At 38.1% G+C, this 25,778-nt stretch overlaps 1 protein-coding gene across 1 annotated transcript in view; it reads left to right on the top strand.

Moving 5' to 3' along the window:
* The window catches only part of MEIS2 (Meis homeobox 2), a 171,771-nt gene that overhangs the window by 11,089 nt on the left and 134,904 nt on the right, over positions 1-25,778 (top strand). The window contains exon 6 of the mRNA XM_031064735.1: positions 4,513-4,627. Coding sequence (XP_030920595.1) covers positions 4,513-4,627 — 115 coding nt within the window. The remainder of the gene's footprint in view (positions 1-4,512; positions 4,628-25,778) is intronic.

Below are 25,778 nucleotides of genomic sequence, written 5' to 3'. Positions count from 1 at the left end.
GCTGGCCTGATTGATTTTACTTCCCAGTTATAAATAAGAAGCAGATTCCTTATGGTTAATTGAGTCTTTAATATCACCATAAAAAGCAGTATGAGATCAGAATCAACCCTAGCAGGACTACATACACTCACAAAAAGCTAGCCAGACTTTGCCCAGCAGATATTTTGGACATACAAAGTAAGAATTGCAATTTGTCAGAAGCTTATCCTATATCAAATTTCTCTGTTACAACATCTCTGTTCAAGAAATCCTGTAGTAGTTAAAAACTCTTATGCTTTCCAGCAGAGTTTCAACATCAACAAAAGAGAAATGTGTCAGATTGGTTTTGTATGCCTTTTGTCCTTTCTGTTGCTCTTTTCTAGATTCAGCAAAATTCAATGGTGGTGCTAAATCTTTTTTTTTTTACTTTCAAGGGAAAAAACACTGGTAAAATTGTGTTTTCTAGGGAAGGCCGTGTGTGTAAATGAGAAACAGTGGATAGCAGTGGAGTGATCTCCTGTGGCCCTGCTAGTACAAGCTTTCCCCATATTGTCTCCTGCTTTTATATTAATTACAACTTGCATTATCAGCTGTGAGTCTGTAGCCCAGCAAATAGAAAATACTGCCCCTGGAGACATAGCTTCTTGTATCTATTTTCCATCTCCTTCTATTGTGCTCTACTCAGTATTCACTGCTTTTCTCCTAGTAACACTGCTCTTTAACACAATTAGGTAAGAGCAAGAGGAGTACCATATTTGGCTCCCAATTATTAGAACTACTGGGAATAGATACATGTGTGCTGTTCACTTTCTATGGTATCTGGCATTAGTTTAGGTCATATATGTGTGAAATTTTTATAGTGTGTGCACGTACACAAAATTCTGTTTTGGCAGATATCTCTTCAGTGTGTTTCTGCAAAGTATATTACTAAACTTGCAAGAAGAAATGAGAAGTCATGCTAGCAGTTTGTGTAATTTATCTAAAGCTATATGTTTTGGTTTTTTGTTTCCTTATTTTTTTGATTTTTTTTTTCAGTGGGATAACTCAATGCAAATTTTATTGAAACTGACATAAAAATTGCAACTAATATTAGTGGGTTTTAGGCTAGGATCTCTTCAGGTACTTCAACTATACCAGTGAAGTTTTCCAGTGAAGCACACACTTTAAAGGTGTCACTTGGTTGGGTTTTTGGGGTTGTTTTTTTTTTTTTTTGGGGTTTTTTGGTGGGTTTTTTTTGGGTGAAGGTGTGCATGAAATAAGTACTTATGATTAGTCATTTGGCCAAGAATATTTTTTGAGGGACGTGAGGTTCGAAATTGTCTAGGAGAGAAAAAGATCAATTCACTGACTTGTACAATTATCTTAGTCCAAACCAAAAGAATGCTGCCTTTTTATGGGTCTGTAAGCTCCACCCCTAAAATTATTTGTCATTTTTTATAATATTAAAGTCTAGCTATTTCTCTCCCTTTCAAATTCCTTCAATATTCTACTGTTGCATTTAGTAAATACCTTATCTTATATTTTCTGTCCTCCAACAAAACTCTGTCAAATAGCTTCCTCAAGAATACTGTGTCACAAGAAATACATTGAATTCTCAATCAATACAGTGTGTCTTTCTCAAACCAGATCTACAAACTGAGGTCAAGAACAACTCAGCCTGGGAGAGACAGCAAGTGTTTTCAGCTGTGGGAAGTCTCATTCAGTGATCCTTTACAAATTTTTACAGCTTTGAAACAGAAAGGCTGGTCTAGATTTTGAAATATTGTATGATAGGTTTTGGATGACATTCGCCTTAAAACATAGCTGAGCTGTTACCAGTTAATTATTGTAACGTTCTACATGTGATAAGGAGCTCCAACAGCAGCCAGCACAAGAGAGCCTGCAGTACACAAAATTAGCATAATTCACTGTGTTCCATGAAAAGTTTAGCCTAGGTGAACATGTTGCAATTACTATGTTTTCTAAAAGAAGGTTCCAGCACGATGTTGTTGGAGGGCTCAACTCATGCTATGCTATTGTTTCTTTTCTTTTTCATGTATTTCTTCTAGCTCTTTATCTGATTACCATCCGGCAAACAGCTGACGCTAAGAGGCTGCAGAGGGCTGAAGAGCTCCTGTCTGCTGTTTGCCTTCAGCTTGAAGCTATTTGAGTGGCTTCCTAAGTCAGAGATAAAAAGAGAAGCTCATAGGCACAACTGTGTTTTAATCCAGGCTGTAAAGAAGCTTGCACAGTTTTTGCCTTTTATTTCTATCTGAACTTTTTGCTAACCTTATTTTCAAGTTTTTTGTTCTTTTTAAAACACCTGGGCTGCTTCAACTTTCAAGATTTCTCATCTTTCTTTTTGTGTTTCTCTCCACCTGACTCTGAAAAATGATGGTAAAATGTGGGGGGTTTATTTGTTTTTCTTGTTTTGTTTTGCTGTTTGGTTTTTTTTTAATGAAACGGTGGGGAATAAGAGTATTATTTAGAGAAGATTAACACAATAACCTCAATGACTATAAAATACTACTGTTTGGTTGCAGTTTTTTCCTGTTGTAGTTCTGTGTGAGGAAAAGTAGATCAGTCTTAGAGGTTTTGGAGGGGCTGGTGATTTTGTGCTGTAAGTGTTCTTGTGCTGCATACTCTGCTGACAGGTTAGGCAAATTTCAGATCCTGGCCTGTCTTCTGATTCTACTTGTGTCTTCCTGTCATGGAACCACATACGTGGGTGTATGTGTGTTTCTGTGCTTGTAAGGTGAAGGGGATTTCGATCCTTCTTACCCTTTGGTCACCTGAGACTTTACTGGGAACCTTTTGAAGTCATGGCCTCTTTCCTTTTTCTCTGCTGTGATCCAGGTCAGGCCCATCATATTTATGTTGCTGGGTACTGTAGCAAGCCTTTCCTTGGCAGTTCTATCCTGTGTTGCTATACAGCATGTGGTACTAATCAGTGCTAGAAGATTACTTTGAGATGTTTCAATATAGATTTTGGGACTTGGTCCCAATCACACTTACACTGTATTTTGCAATGGGTAAATCAGTTGATTATGTTGAACTTACTCCTACTACACATTGATGTAGATGAGGTCAGAATCAGTCCTGCTCAAAGAATTTATCCGACTTGTCGCTTACTGCTTTCAGCTTCTCCTCATGCTTTAATAGTCTAGTGTTATTTCACAATGTAGATTTAAACCACAATCAAAACTAAGCAGCCTAAGAAAGCAATTTTTTTTGAGGGAAGATTTGTTGTTTATTTGGTTGTTAGATTATTATAATGTCCTTGATTTAAGTTGTCGCATGCAGGTGACAAGTAATGCAGGGCCAACCCCTACTCTGATCTGTTTCATGTGTTCTTGCTCTCCTTTTCTGCCAGAGGAAATTCCATCTCTTGCCTGCCTTCATGTGGTGCTGATAAAGCTCTTCCTGTACAGTAGAATTCCTGTTTTCCTTTAAGCAACAGCAGGGTATTGGGAATGATCAGGAAAGGGGAGGAGGACAGGAGGAGAATACACTCAACAAAGTAGCACTAAACTGTAACATTAAGTTTTCCTCACTTATCCTTTTAAATAGCAGCTCCTCTCTCCAGGAAAGCCAATACCCAATAAATTAGAAAGCATACATGAGTTATGTGACTTAAGTACAGTAGTTCAGCTCTTACTTAGCAAAGTTTTGCGAACTTTGTAAGTCTGCCTTCTGCATTCCCTTTTGTAGTGTTTTATGCATAGTAATGCAGAAGGAATTACATGAAAATCATTATACATGTTATTTTACATAATCACCTGGTGGTTGTTCTTGACAATTCTTGTAAGTGAACTGTTAGAGTGATAAATCCAGAAAAGTCTCTTGAAATGTGTCAAATCAAGGTGGTAGCTGGGGGTGAGGAAGCATCTTTCCTGGTATATAATGTGTTTCAGAGAAAACCTCCTTTTTCCCTTCACAACTTTGACTTTATTGGAAGTTTTTCCAGCATTTAAATGGGTGACAGAGAGGTTGGGGACTGAGGACACACTCCTCTCCTGTGCGTGTTCTCCTGTACTTCTTGAAAAAGTTTCCCTCCTCTTTTCCCCTCACTGTCTAGAGAAACAAAGTGTGGGGAGATAGTTTGCATGCCTACTATACTGATCCTAATGAGAACACCTAGTATTATAAACTATGTAGGTAGATACCCTTCCCTCCTCTGCCTCCCCTTCCCCCCCCGCCCACTACCCTGTAGAGCTCCTTAAGAAACTAAACTTATGGTTTTTTTGTTCTGTCCTGAAATATTGTTTTCCAGTACTATTCAAACAATTAAATCCAGAAAACTCTGTGGAAAGTTTAAAAAAGAAAAAAAAAATCGTCCTGTGTTTTAACAAGTAAATCTTTGTATCTCCTCTGCTTGCCTTTGCTGAAGAATTATTACACTGTGCAAACAGTATAGGTGTTTGGCACATTTCACAAATGCTAATGTGTATACTTTCCTCCCCTTCCTCCCCTCTTCTCCCGGTTTGCTTTCTGTTCTTCATTTGCTATTGGAATGGGAACTGTGGAAAAAATTCCTTGGCACTCTGACACCAGAATCCTTCATCTTGGAGAGACCACGATGATGCAACCTCAACGCACTCGGCAGGCACACCAGGGCCCTCCAGCGGGGGCCACGCTTCCCAGAGTGGAGACAACAGCAGCGAGCAAGGTAAAAGGTCAAACTTTTTCTCTCCACAAAGTAGGCATGACTAAAATAACTCCAGCTTTTTTCATTATATCAGTACATCTGCCTTAGAGTAAACATGGAGTGGCAGACTTGCAGTATAATCAGCTGTAAGTTAGGGAGACGGTATTTCCTTTTCCTAACCCACTTAGCTGCATTTTATTATTATTTCAAAGTGAAATATCTAATCTTCAAACAAGCTTTGTAATAACAATTGATTAGTTCTGCCAATTCCTTTACAAATTTGGTTATCTACAGTTTATTTTTGTGTGGTGTAAGTAAATATAATGACAGACATACTCTCCAGCTGCGGTGCAGTTTTTTGAGTTGGGTTAAAGAAGGAGAGTTTAACCTGTAGTTTTATATGAGAAAGAGACTTCTATGTGAAGTTATGAAGCTGCTAAATTACATAAAATAGAAGCAAACCCTGAATTAGACAGAAAAATGTTTCTTGAAATGTTTTCTTGTACAGATATGTTTTTGTTTCTGAAAATCTGAATTCTGAATGGTAAATAGAGATACACCTCAACTGCAAAACCTTTTTTGTATCTATATACAGCAAAAGTTCCTCAAGGTTGAGGAGGTTTGATTATTATTTTAGGGTTTTTTGTTTTATTTCCTACTACTTTGCACCTTATGTGTGGTCATCTGCATCCATGCTGAGTGAGTGTCAAAGGCTGTCATTCTGTTATGATAGTGTTTTACACGTGCTCATTAGAAGAATAACTGACTCCAGAAGGTGTAAGAGTCAAGCCCTCAGTGCTAAATGTCGGGTAAAGATGGCCTGCTGTCATTCTTGGATTTTGAATCAAGAGTTGATTTTTTCTTTTTTCTCCTTTTTTGATTTGTTTTTTTAGTCCGGAGTTTAAGGTGGACTCCATTCTTGTTTTTCTTTGCAAGCATGGTAAGCTTCTGCCAGTGAGAGAGACATTACCTCTATAAGGTCTTATGATATGGTCTCACCACAAGATGTTTCTCCTACATCTGCGGTATTTTGCCTTTTTCCCCACGTGCCCAGCAGAGCCAATGGACAGGGCTGATAACCAGCTAGTCTTGAAGGATCTCAACACTGGCAAAGGGAGAAGCCTTCAGTGCTAGAGTTGCTTTGACTATTCTCATGCTGCAGACTGCCTCCCTCCATGATATTTGCCATGCTTAGACAGCAGAAGAGATACGTGATTTCATGTCTCTCACATGGCCCATTGCTTGGCACAGAGCTAGTTCCCCTCATCTGCCTGATGATCTGGTGCTGTACCCGTTGCAGTTCTAGGAACTTGCAGAGTTTGTTTCTGGTAGAGTGGTTTGGTTTTGTCTTCTATTTGTAAGAATTGTTTATACATTTGTAATCTTATTGCTGATAGAAAGCAGCCATGGCATAGGGTGTGATCCAACTCCAAAATGAGTCACAAGGATTTTTTGCTATGGGATTAAAATGGAACTGTACAAGACCCAGCATGAACCATTACAGTTTCAACAACTGATAGGGAGAGCTTGACTGCTAAACAGCATAATGGTTTTATGTCTATTGGCTGGCCATAGGCCAGGATGCTGTTGATCAAATGTTTACGTGGTATATTGTAGCTAAAGTGCTTGGTGTAGCAGATGATTTGCTTGCTTAAAAATAATTCCTTTGATTGGTCTGCCATCTTCATTCCATCCCCAGGGAGAAAGTTACCTGACACCTGTATAGCCACTCTGCCCCAGGAACCCCTTAGAAACTAAAAAAGTTCCTTCATTGAGCCATGCTTGATATAAAGAAATTGCTTGTATACATATCCAGGGATCCTGCATGTCATAGTCTCTGATCCCCTGTCACGTAACTCTGGGTGCTTGGGAAATATTGCTAAGCATTAGAAAAAGCAGTTGATGACTATTACACCACTTTCCTTTAGAAATGGGTTTCTGCCAATATATATGATTTCAACAAACGTGTTATTAATTTTTGTGAAAGAGGAACAGCCTCTGAGGGGCCAAATCAGTCACTAGTGCCGTCCAGTCCAGCAGGGTAAAACATTGCTAGTATGTTTCCCTTTGTGCTCATCTGGGCCTTCAAAAGGGAAGCTGAAGTCCAGTGACAAATCACCATTCCATTCAGCTGCTGGCAGCTGAAAGGTTATTCTACAGCACCAGCAGAATTCCCATTGGAGATGGCTCTGGATTGCTCTCACCCTCTCAGTCCTGAGAAAGAGTAAGGAGTCTGTCTTGAATTTTCCTTAGGCTTTCTTCAGAGGGCTAGAATTTACTTTATAATTCCTGAGCCAGCAATGAGCTGGTCCCAGACAATGCCAAGAAGGATAGATGCCCTCTTGAGCTGTTCCAGTGTAGTTACTCACTTGGGTCAACTTGGTTTCCCTGCAGTTTTGCCAAGAGCTTCCACAAATGCTGCTTCACTTGCCCCAAAGGATTTCTTGGAAATGGGAGCTCATTAGAGAGTCTTGGGTTCCATTAGCAACTTACAGTCTTCTCCACTAATGCCTGGTGGCAGCAGAGATTGATTCATCCTAGAGTCAGCCTCTTCTGGCTTTTGAGAACACTTTTTCCAGGGGTCTCTGCTTTTGCCTTGAGTGTATGATGCGCACCCTCTGATAATTTTTTATAAATTATTATTTTCTTTTAATTTTATTTTATTATATTTTGAGGAGGGAGGAGATGGAAAAGATTTGGATGGGTTATGACTGTTTTTTGCAGATTTTCTCTGCATGAGATAAATACATTTATTGCCTGTAAGAATCCATCCATAATTCTTACAGTTTGAACCGAATAAAAAAGGTGTAGACATTTTGTCTCTTTATGGAGAACAAACTCTCCGCTACGGTGCATGGCTGCCCTTTGGCATCAAAAGGGTTAATCTAGTCTGTGTTTGGTATTATTAGAAACATGCTGGCATTGGAAGAGTTAAGTAAAGGGCCTTCAGGCAGTAAATGTTGAAAGATTATCCTAATTTTATTAGTGGTGAGTGTCTATGTTGTTCTTAGCATGTCACCTCACTTGTTCAACAGAAAACTAAGCTACACAACATATTGATCATCTGGCAAACCGAAGTAGTAGTGATCTGTAATCCACCAAGCAGTTATTGACTTTATCCCAGTTCAGATCCACAAATGCAAATCAGTGCCGTATAATACTATTTTAAAGATTAGTAATTATGTAGTAGGTCCGATCTACTTTCCCCCTGCCCTGGAAAGAGTTAAATGTATCCAATAATAAAAATAAAACACTCTAAACATCTTACAAAGGAGAAAAAGGAGAAGCTGATTTAATGGTCTAATGAGGCCATCTTCCAGAGACTTGTTTTGTGTAGGGCTTGCTTTGACCTTTCACTTTGCTCAGGAGCCCAACGCTTCATTTTTCACATTCTTGCAATTACGTTAACGCTTCAAGCATTTCTGACTCCAAGTCAGCTAGCAACACCAGGCATAACTCAACACTGTGAGTTTTTCTCCTCTCTGTAGATTCATTAACAGGTCACCGGGGTCCCAACTGAAATTTAAAACTGACTGGTTCTGTTGGGTTAGCTGAGTTATAGCAAGGGAGATGGCAGGAAAGGGGGTGAGAGAAGGGGAGGGGAAAGAGAAGACCCTGGGGTTTTTGCCAAGGAATATATGTGTAAAAAGTCTAAGTGGAAGATTAAAAGGTGTGTGTAGCTTTATCATCCACCCTTTTCTTTGGAGAGGAAAAAACACATCTGAAAGTCTTCTGGGGTATTGTGTTTTCTTTATTCTTTGCAAAACAAAGTGAAAACAGCCACTGCCTTTACATAAAAGGGTAAATGACTTCTAGAATTTGGCATCAGTTTGTACCACAGTGATGGATATGATGCTTCCAGACTTTAATTCCTATTTAATTTCTTTATGGGATATTGCAAATAATGAATATGGCAGATTATGCATGAAAAATGGGAAATAAATCTCTTTAAGGTTTAAAAACATGTGGTCTACAGGAAAGCACCAGGGAATAATTTCAGTTTCATATTTTATGGTACCAGGATTGTATACCTGATCTGTCATATTCATAGGTCACTCACTCAAAGGGCCTGATCCATCCAAGTCAGATGGAGGCTGTCTTCCTTCATGACCTTTCAGGAAGTTCAGCATCATTTTAGGATTAGATCTGGGATGACAAACTTCATCATAAGTAAGAATCCAGAGATTAGAAAATTCTGATGGGTTATAGAGCAGTAAAAATATAAATGAGTATCACATCTTCTTTGCTTTACACATGTGAGTGAGTGGTTCATTGTTGTGTGGCTTTTTAAGCTTGATTTTTTTTTAAAGTAACTGCTTGTGCTGAATGATCTGCCCCTTTATAAATAATATCTGAGGCTACTCTCCAGAGCAAATCTCAAAGTAGTTTAGAAGCACTTCTGTGCCAGCTTGATGTCTGTCCATGATAGCTTTCTTTGGCAAAGACTCCATAATCTGGTTCAGGACAAAGTCAACTAAGATATTAACTGAAATGAAGCATCCATCACAGGTTAACTCTCTGGACTCATGCTTGTTGGAAAAAATAAGTAGTATTACCTCTTATTCAGTATATACCCTCCTGTAATATAGTATGTAGATCAAATTTGTTTACAAGACTAGGTGATAAAGCCCAAAGATCTATTTTAATATTAGAAACTCTACTGGCACTACTCAAAGCTTAGAACCAAACTCCAGTAGTTAGAAAAGGAGAGGGATATGTTGATGTTAGGAACAATTAAAAAATAATATATTAATGCAAAATCTTTGGAAGCTAATCCAAAAGCTAATGCTACAACTTCTTTTCCCTAGTTCTGTAAGTATGGTAAGCCTGCTGAAGCTAGTATGCATATTCATCATAAAGATTCAGAACATATTTTTATTCCTTTGTGTTTTTACCTATAAAGCGATAGGGTATGGTTTTATTGGAAGAGAGCTGCCTTCTGTAAGAAGGGAAATTCCTGAAAGGCAGGCTCAAACACCCAGACTGAAAAATCAAACTTGCTAATAAATAATGCTTCACTGGAGATGCATTATTTCAGAAGGCACAGCTCTCATAAAGGTGAACTGTATGAAGTCTGAAAAACTCTTAGAGAACAATGACTTTTTTCAACTGAGGAAGATACAGGAAGCGAGTAGCCCTTATTAATTCATCTTTTTCTTTCAAGTTTGAGGGGCCCGTCCTTGTGTTGATATGTATGAGTAATTCCCATTAATGGTGATGGGAGTTACGCATGTGCACTGACAGAAGAATAGACCCCTTAGTGTTCAAAGCACATGAAATTTACATTTTTTTCCATTGCTGTAATTGAGATGTTGACAAATTGGAGAATATTGATGGGCCTTTGTTTTAAGTATTTCTTGCCAAGTTTGCTTTATTTTTTCATGGTTTGAACAATGGTGTGGGTTCAGCAGCAATGAGTAATAAGGGTAGAGTAAAGATAACTTTGATTTCAATATTTTGATGTGCCAATAAGGAATAAATTCTTAGGCAAATGGAATATGTTGTTTTAATCATTAGCTATGCATGAAAGAAAAATTGATGTTGACATCTTTGCTGTAAAATCGTTGTAATGGGGCCTTCCTTACAATTCATTTTTGTAAAATTCATTTTGTACATTTTGCAGCAATTGAACAATCCCTGCACTGTGAATAGGCAGAATTCCCAGAAATACTGAGACAGTTGGCCCAGTAACTGCTGAGCTCACACTGCACACCACATGCACATTAACCATGATCATGCCAGAACTAGCTTAGCTAAATATAGTCAATTTTTGATATCCTCCCATCCTTTCTTTTATTTCTGTCTATTGCATGAAAAAAATAAATGTTTGCTGACTCTAGCAATTAAACAATAACCACAAAAAAGATGTGTGTCCCTACCCACTGTTCAATAAGTAGCATTAAAATTTCATAGTGAATTTTCACTTCACTGTACAGTTTTCTAACAATCAGGCGGGTAGCAACTGCAGATTCCTCACCTTTTATTAAATTACAGCTCAGAGAGTGTGTGTGTGGTGTTTAAAACACTATACTTGTATTCAAGTTACTCACCTCACTCTTACCTTTTAATCCATGTAGGTTTGTATATTTAGATGTAGATAAAAATCTACATACACATTTACTTCCATATTTGTAGTATGTTTTGCTGGAGTTTCAAAAGCAGCCTAGTAAAACTCTGTCAATGGAATGTTTTCATAGTGGCAGTAATCTCTTTAAAATAACCCTAAATACAATATGACAGATGCCATCTGGAATAATCTTTTGCTAGTTGCTTTCTACTTTTATTTTTTCCTACAGCTAAGTTCATCTAAAACTGGTCACTTACTGTTATGGTAAACATAGTGAACTCTTTCCTCCACTTTTGTATGTGAATGTTCAGAGGAAAAAAGTACATTATTTTACTTAAGAAATTGTTACTATGGAGAGGTTCGTCTCTAATTTCATGTTTCTGGGTATTTTAAAATATATGTGTGTGTATATATATTTATTTATGTATTTGTAATTCAAAATACAAAGGTAGGATTCCCCCTTAGGCTATTCCCTCCATCTCAGACCCTATTCAGCCTAACCCAATTTGCCTCCAAATGCTAGATAACATCCCATTCACTAAATTATAATTGTATGTTTGCTACAATATTAATGGCTTCAAAATGCAACACATTCAAATATACCGTATTAAGTGCTTAAATATCTTCCTGTGTTGTTACAGACTAATTTCTTCCTATATATACCAATTTATTTGAAAGATCTAGTGTTGGAATCTCTGATTTTTTTTTTTAACATAGTTGTGTAAAGGGATGTCTCCTGATGCCTGTTAGAGTTTAATTTAGAGTAGTAATTAAACTTGAATACTGCCTCATAAACAAAAGATAAACAATAAACCAGCCACGTTCCCTGCTGTTTCATAGCTTTCTTTCCCAGATGTTTTAGCCTGATAATTTTTACATAGTGAACTACCTAACATGGAGTGCCATGGACAGAGGTCAAAGCCTAGTTCTTTGTAATTGTTTTACAAAAACTTTTCATTAACGAAATACTACAGGGTTTCCTTTGTATAGCAGATAAAATTGTTAGATACCGAAGGACACTCATTAACTGACTTTTTAATTCTCTCCCTCTTGTTTATAAAGACAGCCCTTATTTAAAAAAAAGCAACCCACAAGCTTTATTTTAGCTGTTGATGACCAAGAAATGTTTCTGTTTCTTAATATGGGGGTGCCTGATAGTACATTGGAATACTCTGTGTCATTCTTAAAAAATAAAAATGCCCTTGCAGGAGCTGCTCTCTCAGTGTTGATCCTAAGCAACGACGGAGATGTTCACAGTGGAAGGCTTTTAATTTTTCAAGCTGCTCCTGAGGCTGCCGAAGCCTGCGTGTCCATCTCTGGACCGCTCCTCTGTCAGCCATGATCTTTCTAATTGCCAGGTACTGGTAGGCCGTTCAGCTGCAGGAGCCATGTTATTTTCACTGGGTGGGGTAATTACTGAAAGCTGAGAATAGCTGCACTAAAGACACAGGGATACTTTCATGATCCCATTAGCATAAGAGAGGGTAAATTATTCATGCCAAGTGAGGATTCTATGGGGAAAAGTATAGTTAATGCACATAGTTTTTAAATGTATCCCTTTCTGCTCTGAGACTAAATTCTTGTTGGATTCAGTTCTCAGACATTTACGGGAAAGCTCTAGTGGCATGTTAGACGCAGTTCATCTCTCTCTGTTTGCAGCGCTCTCAATAGAGACCATCTGGCACAGATCCAAAAGGTGATTAAACAAAATGATCAGCTCTTGTTGCTGTGTTACATGTCCAATACTCTGGATTAAAAAACATGACCCACAACAGTCAGCTAACAAAATTTTTTTTCCTCTTTTCCGTTCCTCTGTAAGAATTCAGATGGTCCACAAATGTCTATGCCATCTTTGTGTCCTTATGGCCCATAATCATGAACAGGTTGTGCAAATGGCTCTTTCTGTAACACGGTCTGTTCCAGCAGCATAGAAACATCTCATATTAATTGGGTCAGTCTAATGTTCATAATGACATGGGGAAAAATTACCCAAATGTGTTCTTATAGTAAACACTTAAAATGTGCCTTTCTCCGATTAGAATGTGAAATTTGACATCAGGCTCATGTAGCTGATTTATTTTTTAAGATGGACGAAAATCAAAGCATGACACTGTCATCTGCTTAAAATAGTTTAAAGCCCCTTCTAACCAAATAAAAAAAAAGGCAGAGGGGGAGGGGTGAGCTGTGGTTTAACACCACAATCAGGGAATGAATTTACAGTGCTATTCAGAAGAGTACTCCCTTATCATAAACAAGCTGATAATCACACTGAATCTAACTCCCAATTAGCTCTTTCTTTGCTCACAGAGATCAGCATACATGTCCTCCTTAAGCCATGATATGTTGCTGTTGAGTCAGACAGGAACGTTTGTGTACCTTATGTCATATTCCGAATGTAAGGATTAATGCAATATATTTACTAGAAAACCCATCTAATCAGCAAGGTAATTTTTCAAACCAATCCCTTCAATGCCTGAGTTAAGGTAAAAATGCCAAGACTGTGAAGAGGGGACATATGTATCTTATCTTTTTGGGGTTGCATCAAATGCCAAGTACTAGCGTAAATTCAACAGAAACCAGACATTGTTGGAAAGTAATTAAAGAAATATTGAAATTAAACCTACCATATGAGTGAAATATTTGTAGGCCCATTTTGTTGCATGCATAACAATTTGCATGGAATTGAACACTATTTCTTTCTCTTGTACATCTAGAGTTGTACTTTGCTAAACATGACAGAGGCATCACCTCTGTAACTCCCTCCATAGGATTGGAGGGATCTGTTTAATGCTGAGTGTGCTTACAGTCCAAAATCAGTAGGTTTACTTAGAAGACACAGTTATTTAAGAAAAAAAAAGAGAGAGAGAGAAATGAAAACCTTCAAATCTATGCCAAGAAAAATAAAATTCCACTTTTAAAAGTTTAAAAGAGCCACTGTCAGTTTCCCTTACTGTGCCAGGTGGTTGTGGTGTAGCCCCAGCTGGCAGCTCAGCCCCACACAGTCACTTCCCCATTCCCCCCTGCCAGTGAGATGCGGGAGAGAATCTGAAGGGTAAAAGTGAAAAAACTCATGGGTTGAGATAAAGACAATGTAATAGGTAAAGCAAAACAAGGAATTCATTCAGTTCTTCCCCTTAGCAGACAGGTGTTCGGCCATTTTAAGGGAAGCAGGGCTCTGTCATGCGTAAGAGTGACTTAGGGCAACAATTACATCACTCTGGGCATCTTCCCTTTCTCTTTTCCACAGCTCTGTATGCTGAGCAATAGACCATATGGTGTGGGGATATCCTTCTGCTGAGCTGGGCTCACCTATCCCAGGTGTGTGTCCTCCCAAGTTCTTGTGCACTCCAGCCTCTGTGCAAGTGCTGCTCAGCAACAGAAAAACCCCACCCCTGTGTTATTAGCGCTGTTTCCAGCACACATCGAAAACATGGCCCCATAATAGCCACTGTGAAGAGGATTAGCTCCACCAGAACCAGAATGAAGGTGAAAGCCATGGGGCACCGACCTATCCAGAGTGCTCAGGGCAGGAGGGCAGGCTCACCCAGTTCAGGGCAGCCTGGTGAATGAAAAGGACCCCGGTAGCCTTGTGGGGCTTAAGGCTATTACAGGGCAACTCATACTCTGTTATCATGCTGATTTTCCATTGATTTTTTTGCTGTACAGTACTTGTTGAAGGCCCTCTAGAGCATCAAACACTGCATTATGGCACCACACATTGTAGTATGCTTTCCTTTTGTCTTAATGCCTTGTCTTTTTGCCTGAGAAGAGGAGTGCTAACCACTCTGTGATTCTTACAGCTTCTGAGCAGCTTTTATATCTATAGAGCAGGGGAAGTAGGGCAGGTGAAGAAGATTTGGCAGCTGTGTTTATCTAACTCTTAATGTGATAATGTGATGCATTTGTTTACAGTTCTGAATTTTCAAACCATTCTGATTTGGAATTACTGTAAAATGTTGTTTTTCATTTATAAAATCACTTCTCATTTAAGTAACTGATTTCAGAGTATGAATAAACCTGAATCTGGTGTCTAAATATATTTTCTTAGTGTAACTTCTAGTAATAGGTACTAAGGTTGTTAAAGTTGTAGGTGAGGTTGCAAAAAGATTTATGTAGGCTAAAGTGAGTAATTTCTCCTATTTTCTAACTTCCTATTCACTTAAGTTGTTGTATAATTCACATAGGTTTTTCATTCACTAAAAAATCAAGCCATCTTCATCTAAGTCTTGATAAGCTGAGGATTTTTAAAATCAGAAGACTGTCTATATGTTTTAGGATATCTTCAAATAAATGCTTATTATTTTAACCAGTGTTTTCTACTGGTTTGTGAAAGTCTTTGTGCATGCAGTAAATGTAAAGGAGTATTTAAAAATGTTTACAAGAATAGCAAAGTACACCTGAAAACACATGTAGAAATTTAGACTTGCAACTTTCTGGAGTTATGAGACCCATAAAAAAAACAGTGTAGTCATAAAGAGAGGACAATAGAGGGGAACAGTGACAGCCACCTTAATTATCCCACTACCTGCAGGCATTATCCAAATAACAAGTATGGTCACTGGGCAGACATCTGTTATTTTGGTGGGCTCCCCTGGAGGCTCTCAGCCTCTCATGAGGTAAAGGTGTGTCTGTCTACCCAGGAGCAACTAACTGCAGGACTGGTTCTGAGGGGACCTTGTGTAGGTTTCCTGCCCTCTCTGACATGTGCTCTTCCCTGTCTGTGCAATGGGCACTGGAGGCCCATGAATTGTACAGAATGGTCATCTGTTGTTGTGGACTGCTCTGGTATTCTAGGAATGCATGCTTATGTAGAAAATTAAAGTGTGTTCTTCTCTTGGCCTCCTTGAATTGCATAAAATAAGCTCTGGATATACTGCATTTGTAAATTATTGCATTGTTTATTTAAAAACACTTCCTCTTTTTTCCATAAAGGTGAGAACATGGGAATGAAATAGCCTTTATCTTTCAACTTTGTATTATAATGTTGTTTTTGAGGATCGAGGCTTATGAGGTAGTAAAAAAAGGATGGCATAGATCACATCACCACTTCTTTAGTGACATTTCCGTAAAGATGAAAAGTCTAAAGTGGTGCTTCCAGTGTTTGAAAAATCATTGTATCACTATATATGGGTATTCCTTGTTTAGTGGTTTTGTTTCTCTCCCCCTGAACAAGCATAGCAATTGTAGACCAAGGAAAACTTGGATTCTGTGTTCATATTTAGTTCCTAGGGACTCAAGGGTAATGTTGGTTTTAAACGAGATTATAAAATGCACTGGGGTTTTTTTTCCCCTTCTTTAGGAATTCCTTAGTACTCTAGAGCTATAGAATGGGTTGGGATGCTTAGTGACCTTGCACATCAATAGCTCTGTCTTTTAAACATGGATATTGATTTTTCTCATCCTGGCATGAGAAGATGTAGTATACCCCCTGCTTTGTTGCCTGTGAGTTTTCAGCAGATGTAAAGGCAGTGGTGGCTAAGAATAAAAGCTTAGGGCATTAGAGATGGCAGCACTATCATGAATAGTCTGCCTCCTATTTAGGTGTTTTTTGTTAATTATGAAATACATCTTATCTGTTTGAGGGTGAATTGATAACCTTTTTGTGTTACTGTTTTACAGTTGTTTATTACTGTCTTTAGTCTAAAGCACACCAATCTAGATTTAGTAGCTTGGCTTTCTATAGAACCCAAGAATAATATTTTGAAATGCACCAACTCGGTATCTTGATCACAGTTACAGTACTCATGAAAGATCTGTCTTTTGTTCATGAATCAGTGGAGGACGGTCCAGAGAAGGTTTGAAGGAAAGCAGTGTGAGTCAGTTAAAAGCAGTACTTCCTTCTCAGAGGAGAGAAGAAAAAGGCACTGTCCCCATAAGATCTTGATCCTTCTTGCATGGAATCAGCAGCAAGAGCAGGGGTGCTGCTGCTTTCAGATATGCAAAGTTTGGGTCAAGTCTCAAAGAATGAAAGCAGAGCATGGTTCCCCTGTCTTAAAAAACAAATACACACAAAAAAAATCCCTATAAGTTTTTTTTTTTTGTAATTTCCATAGGAACTACTGCCATTAAGACATGTAGGATCTACAAAAAGCCATAAAGTTCTAATATTTCCTAATATATTTTGGAACAAAATTCCATCCTACCCTATATTCTAGAGGACAAATGTTAATAAGCACTGGGGTTTTTATATACGCACAACAAAGTTTTGAATCATTTTTCTCCTCTGGTGGTTTTTATATGTTAAATTGAGCTTCAGAGAAAAAATAATCTGTGCTTTCACTTCAGTTAATTTCTTTAAATGCCAACAGTTTTGAAAATTTCTCTGTTGGAGAGACTAAACTCAGTAAACTCAGATTTAAAGGAATTTGACTATTTCTGTTTGATTGTACTCAATATATTAATTCAGGTAGGTGCGGAGTTGGAGAAAGTAAATGATTCTTTGTTTTCTACTGATACATATGGGTGGTTTATAAGTGACAGCCCCAAAGCCTGTCTGGTTTTAGGTTATTTGTGAAGCTGTCTTTACCCTGGCATAAGGAGCTAACTCAAGGAAATTGTCTGGTGGCAGAGTTGGCACAATGGCCCTGGTGACCCTATTCCTTCCTACAGCCGGGGCAATGAGCCTGGGAAAGAGCAAGACAAAGTGGTTTCCCCCTGCTTCACTGACTTCCCAGCTGCTCTGAGGCTGAAGTCCATTGCTAACTCCAGATGCTCAAACTTGCACTGAGTGCTGTCCTAAACTGCTGGCCTCATAACTCATGGAATGAGCTCAAATTATTTTATGGATGGTTACCTTTGTACACCCTTGGCACTCTACATTCCTCATGCACAGGCTAGGATTGGGGTCTTCTATTTTCTTGTGTAAACAAAGCATTTGCTATAACTGACAAGGATTGGTGGAGCAGCCATGAAAGCGAGACAGGGGAATTCGGCAAATTCTCTATTAATATGTGATTTGTACCATGAAATTTTTTGACAACCCTGGCATTTAATTCCTAAATAAGTAAAGAGTGCACTTTTCCTTGTAATCTCACGTTATGCCCACCAGCTTACCATGGCGACACTTGTTTAAGCAATTACATATATTTAAATTTTCCTTGGGCCTCTCCACGTACAGCTGCAAGTTGGTCATACCTTGACTAAAACCAGCCCTCATTCACAGGGAGTTCAGCAGAGCAAATGGCAAATACACATATAGTTTTATTGCAGGACTTGGTGCTAAGGTTTTAAATAATTTACGAGCGTAAAATTGGGAAACTCACATGAACTGCCTCTCTAATTTTACACTCCTGCCTAAAGAGGACGGAACATCGCACAAATAGCGCAAATAAAAAATTTTCAGCTTGAGGCTTCCTTCCTAATTCCTCGCACCTCAGATTTACCACTTACTGACGGTTCTCCATTTCGTGGGACTACTGACCCTGTGCATCTGTTAAAGGGGATAGTTTGGAATGAGCACAGCCTCCTACTCAGAAGGACCGCAGTGTTCTCTTAGCTCCTACTAGATGCTTGAACAAGCAGAGGGCTTAAGTGAAATCCTTTAGCTGAGCCAAAATCTGTTCTTATTTAGGGACTAATCCAAAGCCTGTTAAATCAACAGAAAGAGACTTTGGTTGACTTCAGTGAGCTTTGGATCAGGCCCCTCCTTCCTAATACATCTGAAATCAATGGAGGTATACTGGGCTTCTGCCCTTAAAAAAAAAAAAAAAAAAAAAAAAGAGAGAGACAGGGGATGTCCTTGTGCTTTATTTGCACAGTACCTAATATATTGAGGTTCTGGTGCTCAAACAGTATCCCAAGTGCATCATTGAGACAACAGCAATTTTGACTTGATTATATTGCTTGGTGTTCATGGACTTCCATTCAGCTGGGTACCTAATTCCCTTGTTTAAAACAACCATATATGCCGTGCATCCACTTCATGCACAAACATTATTTTTCTTTGCTAATGTTTTATATAAAGAAAATTATTGCAAAAAATAAAAAAGGAGGATGTCAGTTTTTATGGCAGGATTCTTTTTTCTTATTTTTCAGTGCTCTCAGATTGTTAATAAAGCTGTTTTGAATGAAAAATACTCAGGCCATAGAACATGTAAAACCCAATGAGTGTAACTGTCAGCTCTCCGCCTTGAGAAAATTATTAGAGCCCCATGTGTTCTCTACAGCCAAAGGCTGTCACCTCTATATTATTTCTTCATTAATGCCTTTTATTTTTATTTCTCAGTATTAAGATGAAGTCCAAACTATAATCTGACACTTTTTAAAGATTTTGACGTAAGAATTAGCATTATGGAATTGGCAAATATTTTTTAGGCAAGAAATGGCAAAGGACTAAAACTCCTATGTATATTTCAGCATAGACTTTCCATTTCCAGAAGTGTCTATTGCAGCTGAAGCAGGACCTAAGTCTGGCAAAGGCTATTACATTGTGCTACTCTGCATATTGCAAGTCCTGTTACTGAAATCAAGAGGCCCACAGTGGGGTTAATATTGACCACCTCAGCCTTTGTAGGATTTGTTTTCAATTGACACTTTTACTCTAATCAAAAGCAATAATTATTTTCCTTAAAGTTGGTAAGTTTTGTCTACTTTAGCTTGTTAGAATTTTGATTTTATTTCTTATGCTTCTGAGTTCACTTAAGATTCATTTTGTGTATTCAGACACTTAGCATATTTTGTGCAAAACATCTGTCACAATGTGAAAACGTATTTGAGTAAGAAAATATTTCTAGTTCATATCTTTTTTTTTTGAGTGGTAAATTTAGACACATATTTCTAGATGCAAAGTGTTAACCTTAATTAATGCTTTATTTTATTAGACATATTTAGTCAGCAGTCTTTTATCCATTTTGTGTAAAAAGGTAAATTCCGTAAGTTTATAGTATTACAAAATTAAGTTTTGATTTAGAGGTTACCGAAATACTTAATACATATAGATGTCTTTCATTTTAGGGAAATGGGGATAGGCTGATCTGTGTTAACATCCCATATGACTTACAATTCTGTATGTTCTGTTCTTTGCTTGTGAAAGGATCTTAAAAAGAAAAAAATTACTGCAGTGCTCATACTTCATCCAAGAGAGAAGTACCAATGCAGTTTTCCAGTTAAAAAGACATAATAAAGAGTATCATATTAATGTATTAGTGTATCATATTTGTTTTAAGGGGCAGTCTTTCAGTTTAAAGGGAAATTCTCTTAAATTCACAAACTTACTTTAGACATAGTTGATACTGTATATCTTACACTCTAGAAAATCTTCTGTGGTTCATATCTGCAATGATAGATGAAACACTTTCATTTATACGTGAATTGGCTGTCCTAATTATTTCCGTGAGTTAGATGTTATTAGCAGTTCATATTCCCAGCTCCGAGCATAGTTTAGGATAAAGTTCAGTGTATGAGCAAGGTTTTATGAAAGAAGGGCTTTATTGATTTCTTTTTTTGTTTTTAAAGATCTTTCATTCATGCTGTTAATCTATAACTCAGCCTTAGCTACATATTTGCCCCTTTTTTGTTATTTTGTTTTCCCTTCTGAATCTGAATTTGGGCAGGCCTTTCTAATCTGGTAATTCATCTCTGACATTCAGGGTTTGGTTTCAAACCCCTCTCTACTTTTTTGTAAACTAATCCTACAGTCTAAGACCACCAAAGAGAATGTCATTTTAGTTAGAAGTCCACACTGTCAGAATTCAGGTTTACTGTATGCCAATTAACCCTCCTCTAAACTCTTCCAAATGGCTATCAATCTGGTTTGTTTAAAAGAAATAAGCTGTCCTCTTATTTTAGAACTAGTAAAGAATTTTACATCTTTCTAAAGCAATTTTCTGCATTCTTAGTGACTTCATTGATGTGAATGTAAAGTACACAATAGGTCAAATTCTGACTTCAGTGGGAGTTGGTGGGAGCACAGTCTGTACATCTGAAGGCAGAATTGATTCAATCTTAGTGTGCCTGTGCAGCAAAAAAACTCTATATAATTCGTCTTCATATAATCAGTGAGTACAGATTTGAGCTTGTTTCTCATGCTACTTTCATGACTGCCTTACATGAGCTCAGAGGAGCTGCTCATGCTCTTGGTAGGTGTGTGTGTGTGTGGTTTTTTTTCCTTGTTTATTCACATATAAACATTTTACATGCTTCCTTAGAGAATTTCCTTGTAAGGTTCAGTTATTCTTAAGAGACTGAGCACGTAATTTGTAAACTATGCAAAGAGCACCCTGCAGCCGAGGCAAACCCTCGAGCCATCCACTGGGACCTGCTTTGCTTGCCACTGCCGTACTCTTGGATGTAAAGGGTTCTGTACTGTGGCTGTAATGAGCAGGATACACTCAGTCATGGCCAGATGTACAGTGGAGGATCCATGTATTGGTCTTCTCTTCCAGTCTTCCATCAAGCAGCTGTTTGTTATAGCATGATTAATTTTATTTCAGATCTTTGAGAAGGATATTGTTTTTGAATGTAAAAAAACCTAACATAATATCCTCTGCTCTTATGCCTTCTCCATTCTCATTAGCTGTTCTTGAGCTGTCTTATTTCAATGGAGCAAAGTGTAACTTCTATAAGCAAAATGAGAGAATTACAATCCAAAAGAAAATGGAGGTCTGTTGGCAGGAATGTTGCTGTTAAATTCAGGTGAAATAATGGGTTTTTTACTTGTGTACTTTACCTTAAAGCTGAGTAAAAGCTGTATCTCGCACTTTCAGAAGAAAGATTTCATTTACACCAGGCTTATGCTATTTATGAGTTGGCAGGCTCAAATTTTACTTTCTAGCTGCCTTTTTATAACAGTCCGTTAAACAACTTGTTAGGAACTGCTTTTTTGGGTTTTTTCTTAGAATGTCATAGATAGAAAACACTGGCTTTTAAAAATAAAAAGTTTTTCAAAGTAGTTTAGGCCTTTAACATAGCATTAGAATATTGCCTTCCCTAAATCATCTTCCATATATTAAAAAGCAACAGTCAGTCTCCTTCCTGTCCTGCAAGTATTTAAGGTTATAATGCTAGAAATTCTAAGCTTAGCTTCCACCCCTCCTCCATTTTTTTTTTTTTTTAATTTAAGTTAATGACTTTGGAAGGTGGTCTCATATCTGCATTAAATATCCATGAAGGTAGGGGTTTTTTTTTCATAGGAGTGATTTATGGTAGAGTTGTAGTCTTTGTTTGGTAGGTTTGGGGTGGGGAGGAGGGTATTGGTTTTTGCGGGGGGTTTAATAGTATAGCAAAGAATAGTGGGACATAAACATTTTAAATGTTGATTCTGTAAAATGTAAAGCATGAACAAAGGTTTATCATGTTTTGCTTGAATCAGCCCACATCTGTTACAAGAAACTGTAGAACTGCAGACAGGCTATGGCTTTTCTCATGTCAAGGGGAATCCACTGAATCTTGGCCTTCATTTAGGATTCCCTCCTGATGAGCAAATTCCCATGACCGCTTTTGAAGCTTTAAAAGCTTTGGTTTTGTTTTAAAAGGCCTCTGAGCATAGGCAATGTTTTCATAGGCATTTAGAAACAAAAACTTGAGCTTTTAAACCTTCAAATGTCGCTGTGGGGATTCACTTGGCTTCTCAGCAGACCAAGTCTGAGATAACACCTGCAAGAAGTGTGTATCTGTGTGTGTGTATTTTGTGAAATTGTGATGCACCATCTCAACTGACCCACAAATGTGACAGTGGTGCGTGTGTAAATCTTATTGTTATGTTTTGCTGTTACTCAGTTTTAAGAGCAAACTATTATTTTGGTTCTGTGGTATGGCTGATGTGGATAAGCCAATTTTGGTTTTAGGTGTTTTAATATCTTCTGCCTCTTTGTCCTGTGATGCAGACTCTAACAAATGATCTTCAGAAGAACAGACTGAGTTAATGTCCATGGTTATGTTTCATTATCTAAAGGGTACTGGGTTTTTAGCTTCAGTCTTACTTTTTTCATCAACATCAGTTGCACAATAAAAGGTAGTTTTCTATAAATAGATGGGTTATACCATATGTAAACCCAGGTCTGTGATTACTAGATGGGAAAAAATGTTCAATAGAAATGAGTGAACAAATCATCAGGCTGATGAAGTAACAGAAGTACTTATTTGCACTCCTTTTCAGCTCCATCTCTGTGTCTTAAACACCTGAGGTGAAATTTTGTCATGTTTCAGATGGAAGGGGATTTTCAGAATTAGGGATAAATACTAAATGAATATATTAACACTGCTTTTCTCCTGTCCTGTGCTGTTCTCTAAACACCTGTTAAAAACAAACAAGCACATATTTCGAATTGATGATACTGACTGGCAAACTTGGCACCAAATAACCTGCTGAAACTAAAATGTTGATGCAGAACATGTGCTTAATTTAACAGTCCATAACCCTGTTTTTTGAACACTGAAATACCTACCCTGAGGAAAGCTCATAAAACGAAGGTCTTTAAAGTTCGTAGATCAGACCAGTGAAGTTGCAGCCGTTTTTAAGAATGTGCATCTTCAATGACTCCTATTAATTCAAGATGGCCAAGTGTATAAAATATGAGACGTGAAAGCACTGAAGATTTTTTTTCTCAAAGTGTGCTTTCCATAGGTTCAGTATCTAGAGGAATCAGAAGAGAAGGGATGCTCGGAGGCAAACATTCTGCAGCTGAGAGGACTACATATTGCACACAGGTCTGAAAGAATCTCTGCTTGGTTTCTAAGGGTATTTAATTGAGCTTTTTACAACATATAATGATTAATTCTTCTAGAAATTCCCAGTGCCCTTAAGATTCTATTGCTTGGGATTAGGTTGAGCAATTTGGCATATCTCTAATTGTGTTTCCCCATGTGTAACATTCTAGCCATGTCTGTCTTATTTTACTGTTAAATATATAATTTATAAACAGATAACAATCCTGATAAGCTTGTTTCAATCCATTCTAGAATGAAATTACTTGTGTTGTATTACATGCGATAGCTTCAAACTGCCTTAGAATAACTGCACTTAACAAAGAAGAAATCTTTGTTATACTATTTATCTGGAGGCACTGGAAATTAAAAATCTGAGCTACTGCAGCAACCAGGACCTATTATTTCTGAAGTGTTTCCTGAGAAATAAACTTTCTGCACCAGGCAAACATGAATTTGTAAAAAATATGGAAACACAGAATTTTCCCTTTTGCACTTGTCCACACAGGGTACATGTTTGTTACTTTTAAATGAAAGAAATCAGAATAGGCTATATTGAGCTAAAACGAATTTTCTTCATTACATTTTTCTGACTGTGTAAGTTTTTTGACAAAAAGCTTACAGTCTTCCATTTCACCAAATATGTGCACTTTTTTGGCTCTAAAGTATATGCTTTGCTGTTAGACATTTTGGGATATGGTGGTTTTATTTCTCTTTTGTGGGAATAAACCAGACGCATCTTCTTGTGCTGAATAGCCTGACAGAAAATGAAAATAGAATTTTTAAGCTGTGAATTGGCAAAGGGGAGTCAGACTGGTTTTTTTCTCAGTGTTCCTTACTTTTTTTGATAGCTGAATAAAACTCGGGGGAAAAAAACAAGTTGCCCTTAACAAGGAAATTATTTAGAAGTGCAACGTGTTTACGTATGTGGATAAGAACAGTGCATTGTTAGGAGCAACTGCATGAATTGCATGATGCAACCTTTTGACAACAGAGTGTCTGCTGGAGACATCTGTGAGGGGTGACCTTTCACCCTAGGGAAGAATGCTCTGAAGGTGGGGAATGCCGTTATCTGTCCTGGCCCACCATCCACAGGGGCTCAGGGGCTGTCCTGGCCCACTGCCATCCTTGCACCCGCCTGGCTACATGGCTCTTCAAATATAAATTGGATCAGCCCAAACTGAGCAGATTCTCCTAGAGAAATGTTGAAAGCCAGCTTGCTTTTGTCTTGGTGGGAAGGCAGAGGTTTAGTCAGGGCCTCAGACAGTATGAAATTAGGATGAGACCCTTAGCCTTTAAATAGGCTCATTGTCTAATAAGGCACCTGAAGAGGGATTGCTAATACCTGATGTGCCTGCCACTCTCTCAGATCCTTTACTTTTGTAAATCGCTTGGTACCACTCTCGTGGAAAACTGTATAAACAGCATGCTACCCTTCAGACACACAGGTCCAAGTTACAAACTGTAGTGTGCAGACACAGAAGGTATCAGCTGTTTCTTTTCAGATGGTAGGAAAGGGAAGGAGGAGGGCTGGGGGTAGGTAGGGGAAGAAATAATAATCCTAAAGTGCTGGAAATGTTTTCAGACCAATGTATTTCTGATTTTCATAAAAAAATAGAAACACCACTGTAATGGTTGTAGTCTAAGAAACTTTCTGTTATCGTACTCTGTTGAATTCACCCTGGCACGGGTGATATCTGAAAAGCAGCACTGAGTTGGTCATTGCTGCTTCTTGTAACTTGCTGCTGTGTTTGCAGGGGTTATCCATGGACAGCCAGGCCTTACTGTTAGTCAACAAGAACTCACATGGCATTTGTTATAGGTGAAGTGGTGATTTCTTGTCTCAAGTGGCTGTAGTGCTTTAGGAGTGCGGTTTGGGCTTGTTTGTTCTTTAGATTTTAGGTTGTTGGTTTTTTTTTTTTGTTTCGGTTTGGTTTTTTAAAGTGAAAACCCAGATATTATGAGGATCTTTGACTGCTAAAAATGAAAGAGCAAATATTCTATCCCAAAAGGTGGAGCAGTCTTGAAGGAAACAGGTTACTCCCCCTCCTCCCCTCAACACTCTTTAGTCCCACAGAACGACTGCATGCTTCGGCACAGATTTCTCTGCTAGTTGGATCCCAGGAGGCCTTATTGAGTGCAATGCTGCTCGGGGAGTTGCAGCTGTATAAAGTAGGGGGAAAAAATGTAGTTTGTACGAATTGTTCTTTACCTTGGTTTGGGTTCAGCATGGCAGCTGCACTCCGACTTTGTGTGTGACAGCACAAAGGACAGCAAAAGTGAAAAGCAAGTCAGCAAGTAGAGAGACAAAAGCAACGATCAGCTAATACAGCTCCACATGGCCTAACTAATTTATGAGAAAAAACTCTTCTGTTCATTGGATCAGCACTCTGAGGAGGCAGGTGGAATTGTAGGAAGTTTTCATTGAGTCTCTGGAGCAACTAAGGAAGTCACTAGAGATTC

This window comes from Geospiza fortis, unplaced genomic scaffold, assembly GCF_000277835.1.
Source record: "Geospiza fortis unplaced genomic scaffold, GeoFor_1.0 scaffold54, whole genome shotgun sequence".
In the NCBI taxonomy this organism is placed as follows: Eukaryota; Metazoa; Chordata; class Aves; order Passeriformes; family Thraupidae; genus Geospiza; species Geospiza fortis.
This window is presented reverse-complemented; position numbering and strand designations above follow the sequence as displayed.